Source organism: Coffea arabica, chromosome 1c, assembly GCF_036785885.1.
Source record: "Coffea arabica cultivar ET-39 chromosome 1c, Coffea Arabica ET-39 HiFi, whole genome shotgun sequence".
Lineage (NCBI taxonomy): Eukaryota > Viridiplantae > Streptophyta > Magnoliopsida > Gentianales > Rubiaceae > Coffea > Coffea arabica.
The window spans coordinates 53,024,076-53,035,589 of NC_092310.1; the positions used below are offsets into that span (position 1 = coordinate 53,024,076).

Here is an 11,514-nt window from a genome sequence, read left to right on the forward strand (position 1 = left end):
CCTTGCTATGATCTGCATATCCCAAGAAAACCGGCTCACCTTCCCCTCAGGATGCGTCGGTGGCAGAAAACGAAGCAATTTAACATGGCAAACACCTGACCCGAAGCACTCTTCCCCATTTTACTTTCTTTAAGTTGCGTAATGAATTGCCCCGAGTAAGATGCATTAAAGATGAGTGGAGAGGTTTTCGAGAGCGTTGGAGATTAGTACACCTTTAGTAGCAAAGGCATCCCTAGCCTTTTCACACCAAATCCCCCACCAATCTTCAAGGGGATTTAAGGGTTTCGAGGGGATTTAAGGGTTAGATTATTAGTTCCCTGAATGATCTCAAGAGTTGTCGATTTTTTAAATAAACACCTGAAATTCAGAATTAGTAATTTAATTCTGATTTCTTTGTTGAAAGATGCGTGAAAGATTCTCCTCTCTTTTCTTATTTGTTTTATAGTTTGGAGATCACAGAAGAAATCTGGTGATGGCTCGTGGTTTTAGTGCTTAAATTTCATAGGCAGTCAGCTAAACATCCCTGAGGAAGCTAGCTAATCAACCCTCTCAACCAGCGACCCAAACTTATAATAATAATAATACTAGTACTGTTCTTCCAATCTTCAGAAACAAATTCTGAAAACACGACTTCGGGAAGAACAATAAAATATACACGCATCTAACCTTACCATCCAAGATCATATTTAGTACAAATCTTTTCACCTAAATAGGGGGGACTGTGAACGAGCAAACTCGGAAGATAGATACACAAATTTGCTTTGTATTGAGGTCGTCTCAAAAATGTATCCTGGTGGGCTGCACCTTCTCCATTCGGGTTTCACCATAAGGTTCATCGTTGTCCATCCGCTTGTCGTGCCTAAATGCTGCACAGGCCACCACATAAACAATTACCAGGATGATCAAGATAACAATGTTGATCACAGAGACCCTCCTCCAACTCTTCTTTAAGCTTCCCAGAACACCAGCTTTACACGAATCACAATTGTAGCACAGTGTCCCTTGATCATTGTTCCACCTTCCGCAGTCGAGATCAGTTCCGACCGTGCCTGATCCCGGAATCCAAACCGTCTCATTCTGATAGACATAGCCACATCCTGTGGGAGGCTTGCAACATCCAGACTGCAGCCACCAGCAAATCAAATTAGCTCATAGTGACAAAACTAAAGGAAGCAAAGACATCAAATTACTGGAAATATTATTTTGCGCTTAAAAGGAAAATTCCACGGAAAACGAATTCTTGGGCGAATCGCTTGCAAGTAGTGTTACTTCTAACACCTTCCTAACCTTCAATCTCAGCAAGTAGATTCATCATTTTGCTTGATATGATGATTGGGTAGCTGCACCTGCCACATAAAAACATGCATCCAGACACACTGCAAGATATTTTATTGTAAATTCGTGTGTCCTAAATGACCGTGGACTGTGGAGAACTATATCATGTCTACAATCACCAACTGATAAACTTAAACTCAAATGCAGACGCAGCAGACAGAGAGCGACCCTATTATGAGAAAAATAGAGAAATAGACAATTACGGCTCCACCACTTGGAGCTTTCCGGGTAGGTCAGGGTCCAATTCCAATACCAATCTTTTCCAACTCATAATGGTGACCCACATTAAGGTATCAAGTGTCCCACACCCAAATCCATCAAACTAGATCCACAAAATCCTGCCAAATCCCCTCCCTGTTGTTACTGTGTTACCGAAAAAAAAACAAATACATTAATAAAAAGTGGAAAATAAGTTGCACATGGTAAAGATGCCTTATCTTGTAAACAACCCAAGCCTTTTGGAGCATGGCATATGATCTCAACCCCATAGCCCCCAAAAAAAAAAAAAGAAGTATGCAGACATATATGGTCTTAGATAGTCCTTAAACAGATGGTCATGATAGATCCTCTGAACTACGAAAAGTGATTAAAGCATCGAATCTATCTTGATGCTCCTCCTCCCAAATCTTCCAGTGATTTAGTGAAGTCATTGACAAGCATTTATGTCCTATGTTGTTTGGGAGGTTGATATATTATGATGTGAATTTTGTCATGCATGATAGCTCCTTATACATCAGCCAACCACTATAAGTTTTCATTTGCAGGGTACACAAAAGATGGCATATAAGTTTGTAACCACCACTATCCCCTCGCCCCCCCCCCCCCCCCCCGGCAAAAACAAAAAACAAAAACACAAAAAGAGGCAGCACAGTTAGAAAGGGAGAAACAAGAATGAGAAAAGTAGAAAGATCAAAGATGGGCAAAATTCAAGCTACAATATTCTCGTGTTAGTGATATTTCACTTTCAGACTTTCAGCATATTCTTACGTAACCTCATAGATGAAGCAAACAAAAGAAGAACTCGTATAAGGATATTCTACAGATGTAAAAGAAAGAAAATGGACCACGTGAAAAAGCAAAACCCAAAGGTTCCCAACTTCCCATATCGTACTCATAAGTCATACGACCAGAAAAAGTACAGTAGCATTCTTTCCGGGTATCATTGGTGTCCAATAGTAATATTCCCCTTTAATACAACAAAGAGATAAAGCAGTAAAGAAAACATCCAATTCCTAAGGCTTTGAAAGGCTGATGATGAAACGTTTCCCCATTATACGACAAGGTAGAGGTTGGTTAAAACTTAAAAAAGTGTCGTCCTTAGATAAGGATCTCAAAAGAGGACTTGTCACTTAAAATCCCTTTATGGTCTATACATACCCACCAGAGAATGTCCCTTAACAGTTACTACTACTTTTTAACCACAGAGGAAAAAGAAAGTGTACCCGCTTAGCTAAAAATTGAGTCCGATGAATCTGGGGGCTTAAAGGGCCATCATCAGGGAAAAAATAAAAAAAATAATAATAGAAGAAAGGGCTTAAAGAAAGGTCGAAAAACTAGTGTGTAAACTCAAAATGCAACCACAGGAAGGAATCAGGTCGGTGACAAAGAAATGTGTTTTATTAATATCACTTTGGCTTTTCTACGGCGAGGGGTGTGGTCTCCCCCAGGTGTGAAAGCAAAGGGGCACCTCTTCCAAGTGAAACTCCAGGTGCTCAGATCTATATCACTCAGCCACATCACCTGATCAAATCTCAAACAAGCTTGAGAGACATAAGATTCTTGACTATGAAAATCGAATTAGTTTTTCTTCTTAACTCGAATCCTTTAGACACGAAAAGTTTTTTTTAAAAAAAAAATTCTGGGAAAGATCAGTTGAATATCATCATTCACCACCATCCTTTCACTAACAGGAACTATCAAACAAATGAACCCACCCACAGAATAAAAAAGACGGGCAAAAAAACGTAATCTTCGGTCGTTACCTCAATAGGACTGAGCTTCCTCATGGAAAACGTATCAGCACTTTCAGGAATTCCACCAAAATCCCTTCTCAGCTTGCCACAAACATGAGAATCCCTGATGCAAGAACTGATCTTTGGCCAATAACTCTGACTTGTGACCCTTTCCTCCAGCCATCCAGAGTAGTCCTGCAAGTAATACTCTTGATAAACTTTATTCGAAACAGGCCTGCCTGTCCCTTTATCAGTCACAGCATAAGCAAATATCACAAAGCCAATAAGGGTTGCTATGATTACAAACATAGCCCACAAGTAAAGGTACATGAGGAAAGTGTTCCCGTAGCAAGAACCAGCAATACCAGCCAAAGAAACAACCATGATAGCTACGCCTATTACGATCAAAGGCCACTGAAGAAACTTCAAGCAGTCTGTGTTGTTGGCTCTGCTGCTCAGCCATATTCCACCTCCTAGTATTGGTATAGAGGCTAGGAAAGTCAAGAAGTTTAGTAGACCTATCAGTTGGCTGCTAGTTCTCATCTTAATCTGCTAGCTGTTGGAAGTATGTTTATCCTTCAAGAATCAAGACTTGTCCTTTTTTGTAGCTTTACTCAGCTCGAGTGTGTTTCTTTCTGGAGCCTTTTAGTTTCTGGGATTTTGTGTTTTGGAATTCAAGAACTGGGATGAACTGGGAACTCTTGGGAGGGGGAGACGATGGTGGTACTATTATTTATTATTATCATATAAAGGGAACATGAACAGTGGGTACTGGCAGGGAGTGTTATTATGTGAGTAAAGAGGACAGAGAAACTCTGCCTCGGAGTATGGACAAAGTGTGGTGGGTGAATTGGCAAAGACACCCTTATATTATTTTACTACCAATATTATTATTATGGAGACCGTGGAGGATGTTTTGGGTCCTCACTTGCAAGCAGTTTGATTTAATTTGATTTTTTTTTTTTTTATCAATACAGTGGGTATCCGGGGGGATTGTTGTAACCCCGACTAATCCCACAAGCAGTTTGATTTTCTTGCTATACCATTTTGTAGTAGTAAATTTGTTGCTACCAATTTTGTAAATCTATCTAAGAAGATGGTCATTTTCTGGACTCGTAAATTTCCTCCGTGAATGATTGAAGCTGCTGATTTTAAAGAAAGACTTGGCTGTTAAGCAGTCAGCTCATCCGTGATGGTCTGGCGGTCACGAATTGGACTCTCTTTCATGCTACTATTCATACTAGATTTTTTTTTTTTTGGGGCACGGAGGGTTGGGGTGGGGGGGGGGGGGGGGGGGGGCGGTTTAAAGTTTGGGAGCCCCTATACTATTTTAATTGTCTACTTTTAATCCAGGGAAAAAAAATTTGGCTTATTTAAAAATTGCTATATTTTTCGTAAACATATTTTTCAATTATTTTTTTACCTCACATATATCTAGGGATGGCAACGGGGCGGGGTTGGGGTGGAGGACCCCTCCCCATCCCCCGCCCGCTGCCTACAAACTCCTTCAGCCCCCGTCCCATCCCCCGTCCCCGTCTCGCGGAACTAATAAAAATTTGTTATATAATTTATTATGGTTAAATTTTAGTAAATAATCAAGTACTAAAATATCAACACATCGTCAAATTATTATTTATTGTAATTTTACAATTGAAACTTATAAAAACAATCAAACAAAAATTATTTGAATACAATCCAACATGATAAAATAAATATAACTAAAGTAGTCAAGTTTTCACTTTTGATACAAATACAATCACTAATTTATTATTGTGCTTGTGTTTTTTTTAAGAAAAAAATGTTATTGTATTAAGTGTAATTAGGGATTTAGTATAAGTGTATTAGTAAATTTAGTATAACTAATTAATAATGTGTATTAGTACACATATAATTATTAATGTAATTAATAATATCAATTATATTATACATACTAATAGACATCATATAATACATATAACTAATAATATTATTATCATAAGTTTGTAACTAATTAAATTATATATTATATAAATATAATTATATACCTATATTTATTTCATATATTTATTTTTTTAAAACGGGTGGCAGGACGGGGGATGGGGTGGGGGTACACTCCCCTGCCCCGTTTCTAAGCGGGGGGGGGGGAAATTCCCCCCGTCCCCGCCCCAACCCCCTCCCCATTAGGCTCCCGCGGGGCGGGTGCCCGCGGTCACCCGCTCCTATTACCATCCTTACATATATCAAATTGCTAGAATAATTTTTCTACAAAGAATTTAGAAAAATATAATCCAAACAAGGCTATTTTTTATTGGCTCTTGAACAATTAAAATTACACATTTTAAAGATTTTTGATGCTTTTAAACATAAATTTGGTGAAATTTAAAGGGCATTTTTGTTCAATCATAATTGAACCTTTGGGACCAGCATCAGAAATCCTCAAAAAAGGTAACCCTTCAATTTTTTTTCACACCATTAGGTTGAAGGGTTAACTTTTTTGAAGGTTTCTAATGCTGATTCGAGGTTTAATTATAAATGGACAAAAATACTCTTTAAATCTTGCAAAATTTATGTCCAGAGTCACCGGAAGTCTTTAAAGTGTGTATTTTTAATTGTTCAAGGGCCAATCAAAAATAAAATTTAGATGATAGGTCAAAAGTAGACAATGATAAATGTTCGGGGCTCTCCAGATTTTTTGCGTTTTTTTTTTTTAATTACTACTACGCCTGTACGAGCCAGGTTGAAATTTGGGATCCGAGTCATCACGTACTATAAATCATTCCAAACAAGGCCAATGGTTTGCATTTGTAAACTTTTTCCCTTTTTCTTTGATTTGTTGATATGAATACTAACATGACTATTATTAATTGATTATCCTGGAAATAACGAATAATTTCGTAAAACATGTGTACTTGACTTGTACCGCACTTAATCTTTGACTGACTAATTTAAGCAATCCCTCAAAATTACTTATAAAAACATATTTGTCCAAAATTTGGAGAATTTCATGAGTTTTTTCTAACTTCAAGTTTTTTTTTTTGTCAGTTTTTTGTTTGGATTGAGCATTATTTACCCAATTTTATTTGCTTACATTTTCATTACAATTTCCAATACACCTTTTTACCTTCCCAATTATCTTTTTATCTCATATACATCACATCACAAAAAGTGCTACAGTAAAAATATTCCAAATAATCCCAAAATATTTCAGTTTTTTGAGAGAGAGAGAGAGAGATAGTCGGTGATGTGCTATCATTATTGTGCTATCATTATTATTGTTTAGAATCAGCACATAGCAATTTGCAGCAGCCTTTTTTCTTCTTCCTGCTGCTTATTGTGCAATTAGCGTGTACGGCTTTCCATTAAACACGTGGCGACATTAGATTTAGGTTCAAGTCTTTACTGATTATACGATGGCAGTTTTCAAACGAGTAATTGATTTCGAGTAAAGACGCTGCTGCTGCTTAAAATCCGATAGAACTGTAATAATGGGGAGTTTGCTAGCTGGATGCAAAAAAATAAAAATAAAAATACCATACACAGTAATTTTTTGTTTTACTCTGTCGTTTACAAATAAGAAAAGCACAACCCTGCTTGGATTGATAATTTTAGAATATTTTATTAACACATTTTTTTAATACTTTTTACTTTTCCTTATAAAAACTTCTGAAGGTGACAATTCAAGCAGGACCACGAGTAGATGGCTATTTTTGCGGAGAATTCGGCAATAATCACCAAATCTAAGTCAACCAAAGTCTTTGTCCTGAAGGAAAAGGAGTAGTATTAGTAAAAAGTTGAGAAACTTCCTTTAAGTGGACGGTGATCTTGATTCGTGGTCCCCTTGGATGCCCTGGCCGCGGCGTGAAACTGTACATGTCAATTCTTTGGCTCTACAGTTGCAAATTTTTTTATTATTTTTTTTTTAAAAAAGAAAGCTCAAGACTCTACCCTGTTTGGATGTACGCTAAGGAATCAAATTTTCTTGTCTACGTTCTAAAAATTAAGGTTTTTCTCGAATGTCGTCAGCAGGTGCGTTGTGATGGTTCGGTCTCCTCCAAATTCTTCTTAGATCTCTTCAAATTTTCTCTTTTTCTAATATAAAATAAATGTAGATCCGTCGTGTCTAGAAAAAAAAAAAATCACCATAAATTAAGACGCACTCCTACGATCATATATTATTTTACTTACAAATTATTCTCTAACATAACTTTCACAGCCGCAACGAAATTCAAATGGATAATCATGTATATAAAAGTTATCTGTAATTATCAACTGCTGAACCAGCATGTGTGTTGACACTACTGATGCAAGTCTTTTTATACTCGCGGCCTTGCACGGTCGATGAGTATTGTGTGAATCGTTAATCCTAAAGACCAGGCTACCTTTTCCTCACACGAGAAGCAATGGCCAGCTGGTGGTAATTTATTTCTTCTTTAAGCAATAATCCCCCGTCCCAACTGGTCGCAGGGCAGGCACCCGCTCTCTCGTTGCCATCCTCAACAAGAAGAAGCACATCACATGCCTAACTGATGGTAATTTATCTCTTCAAGCAATGGTTTTTTTTTTTCTGAAGTAGAAGGTAGTTGTCGATTGCTGGTCAAAATCATATGATAAATAAAAAGGGAATGCAGGCATGGATTCGTGGCCTCTTCCCATACGCATCTGTGTCATGAATATCTTTTGTCAATCGCCAGACGTATATTGCATCTGTTCAGTTTGTACGAGGAGTGAGATCAAATAGAACTACTTTGCACTCTCAATCTTTCTCTTGCCTTGTATCATTTTCAATGATTTGAATCAGCACTTTATTGCTCTGCCAGTTTGACATTTTGTTTTCTAAATTTGACAAATTCTGGATCGAAATGATTCATCTACCACGCAGCATCTAAGCTCCCCACCCCCCCCCCCCTCCACTTTTTTTTTTTATGGATGGACAAATCAGGAACAACTTGAAGTACAATCCTATCAAAATTTTGGTATTTGGAGATGACAAGTACAACCTAATTTTGGATTGCCATTTTTCTCTAAAATTTTTTTATGTTTTTCATGAATATAAGTTTCAATCAACTTTTTACCTCACATACATTAATATAACCTAGAAAAACAAAGCGTGTATAAACATAAAGGGAATAAAATGTAATTAGTAATTTAGTATCATCTAATGCGACAACTTTAGGTTCAAATAGTGGGGAATTCCTTAGCAATTAAAGAACGAGAATTTAAACTATTCATTATCTTTACCACCCCATATTTGGTGTGTCTACAAGTAAAAGTTCATTTTACTAAAAGATCCTCTTATCTATTAGTGTTGTCTATGCATGTTCGAAATGAAAAACACAATTTTACTTATGGTAAAATTCTATTTTTTTCCAAAAGCTAATATTGATAGAGTGCCTATATGAATTAGGTGCTTTAAAATGTAGTTTTCACTGATCTCGCGACTAGTGATCAAAAGAAAAGAGGGGTTAACGGGAAGGGTAGAGGATAGGAGGAGCGAGGAGAAAGAGGAAGGGGGAAGAGGAGGAAGGATGAGGGAAGAGGAAGGGGAAAGGGATAGTGGCGGTGCAAAAGAAAGGAGAGAGGGGGGTGGCAATAGTGAGTGGTGGTGTGTGATGTTGATGGATGAGAGAAAAAAAAGGTGGTAGATTTATTTTATTTAATTATTTATATTTTTATTGGGTGCATTTAAGATTGTGTGTATTTAAAGTATTTTTTAGGTTTTTTAGAATTAATTTTATATACATTGTCAGTGTATACGTTATCACCATTAGATATATGATACATGTACAAAATTTGAATTTAAAATTCAAAATTTGCTCATGTATCATCTATTCAACCTGATACTCCCTCCGTCCCACTTTAATAGTCTTGTTTTCCTTTTTCGTCTGTCCCAAATTGTAGTCCACTTTCCCATTAAGGAATGTAGTAATCTTTCAAATTGTCTAAAATATCCTTATTAAATATCTTGTTATTAATACATTGTTATTAAATACTAACCCACTACATTGAATACATTGAGTTTTTCCAATGCACTCCTCGTGATTAGCATAAGGGTATTTTAGGAAATTATTAATCTAAATTTATGTTTCCAACCAAATTAATTACACTTTCTTAATCTGTATGAAAAAAAAACCAAGACTAACAAAACGGGACGGAGGGAGTAGTTTATATAAAATTTACTCTTTTAAATTTATATTATTATAGGCTCCAAAAATAAAAACTTGTATAATTTATATTGTTATAGGCTCAAAAAATAAAAACTTGTATTTGAAAAGGAGAAAATTTTATATATACTATCAATATATATATCATTATGATTGGATGGATGACATATAAATAAAATTTAAATTTCACATGTGTTATATGTTTAAATTTAAATTTTATACATGTGTTATATACATCTAAGAACTGACAGTGGATATAACATTAATCATTTAAAAAATCCTGATCCAAGCGGAGCCAGACTGCCAGTGTGACGTTAACTTGTCGCTCGTCTTGTGGCAATCAAAGTACATTATACCGTTATTGTCACCCAAGCACAACAAAATTACGGGAAGGAGCTATCGTGGGCCCACAATACTGTCATGAACCTCGTAATAAAGACTAGAAGTCTAGAACTGGAAATGTTGGTATTCATTTCGTGTCAGTTACTTTGGGCTTCAAATGGGCTTTCATTCCGCATACAATCCCATGCAGTACCATTCACCTACAGCTCGAAGCACTCTTGGTCTCTTCCTCCTTAGCCCTTACCCAACTTTTGAGTATTTGTCTAAAATCTTGTTATATCTAACAATAGTTATATTAGTAAAAATATTTAATGTTTGTAAAAATATTTGAATATTTAATATTTAGTTATATTAGTAAAAATAATTTAAATATTTAATATTTAAAAATGCTCCCTTGTATCACCCCTCACTCCCGATAATGTCTGCCACCACCTTGGCCATCAATTCCTTACTTAATGTTTTATTTTTAGTTTTTTCTAAAACTTACACATATTTTTGATCGTTACTGTTGGTGATTATTTATCAAAACTTGGTCGTTCTAAAACACATGTACGACACGATTGCTAAACAGATAGTTTGTAAGGACATTAATCAAATAATTGTGAGAGTTTAGTTTGAATTTTAAAGCATCATTTTTTCCCACTCCCTTTATAATATTTGAAATCTCTTTTTTGACTAAACAAGAAAAGCAAAAAAAAAAAAAAAACACTCTTCCTCCCTACTCTTGTAAACGATCCCTACCTTCCTCAAACTAGCCACTCACACCAAACAATGAGGTTTTTTCTGGAGATACTTAACAGATTTAGCGTACAAACGGTTGTTAGGTCAATCGTTTGTGCTGATCTTTGTCCAATTTCACAAAAATGTAATTCACTTTTTTCATGATATCACATGCTTTTAATAGAAAGTAATTACAGAACAATTTTTTACGAGCACATGGTGTGTGAAAACAATGTACATGTAGTGATCTGACCCTTTCATTTTCTTTTTGGTCAATCTTGACCATTAACCGCTCAAGAATAGTCATCAAAATGACCGTCTTTTGACACTTAGCATTAGATGTTATGTTATATTTTGCACATGAGATTTGTTTTGTTTGGGCCCTTATTTGCTACTATTTCTGGGCTCTTTCTTCTAACGTTCCTTGCCCCTATCTACCCAATTACATACAACACGAAAAGTTGGGCTCGTGGACAAATGTGTAATGTGGATCACATAGTTAGTATATGGCAATCGTTTCATCTATATCCTAACACGTGGGTCCTTGATGGAATTTTGGAAATGTTGGCCCACAAGGGATGACAGCTTGGTAGTTGGCACCACCCTCAAATTCATCCATTCTCAATTTCTGGCACGGAGGAGGCAGCGAAATCCTAAACTGTGCTGATTTTCAATTTGTTTTCGATTTTGCTACAGCTTGAAAAAGTGGAAAGATTTTGGTGGTTCAAAAATTTGAATTGAGCTGTTAAACATTCCGCCGAAACTGTCACTCCAGCAGAGTTTCTTGTATCCCATGAAAAGAAAAGAAAAGAAAAGAGCAGCGGGTTCCGCACAGGAACGGTGTTGTCTTGCATTTAATACGGGACCATGCTTAAAATGGTCCATAGGCTTGTTATAACTTGCAGAATCAGTCGTGTCTATTTATGGCTTCTCTACAACAGGCTATGTACGCGATAATGGTTTGCAAAATCTCTCAGCACGCATGCATCAGTTTGAACAATTGAACCTCCAAAGTCCAGCGCCAA

General features: G+C 36.4%; 1 protein-coding gene across 1 annotated transcript; it reads right to left on the bottom strand.

Moving 5' to 3' along the window:
* Positions 1-483: 483 nt before the first annotated feature.
* LOC113728130 (tetraspanin-3-like) lies at positions 484-4,114 on the bottom strand. The gene is made up of 2 exons (XM_072077313.1): positions 3,318-4,114; positions 484-1,122 (listed from the first exon to the last, which is right to left on the bottom strand). Exons 1-2 carry the CDS (start codon positions 3,828-3,830, stop codon positions 778-780), a joined length of 858 nt encoding a protein of 285 aa, XP_071933414.1. The 5' UTR covers positions 3,831-4,114; the 3' UTR covers positions 484-777.
* Between the last annotated feature and the right edge of the window lie 7,400 nt (positions 4,115-11,514).

Bases quoted from the DNA above. Each gene is read 5' to 3' on its own strand.
- LOC113728130 (XM_072077313.1), bottom strand. From the start codon at position 3,830: ATGAGAACTAGCAGCCAACTGATAGGTCTACTAAACTTCTTGACTTTC. The intron at 1,123-3,317 runs GTAACGACCGAA...TGGTGGCTGCAG, and splicing joins GGAAGCTCAGTCCTATTGAG to TCTGGATGTTGCAAGCCTCC.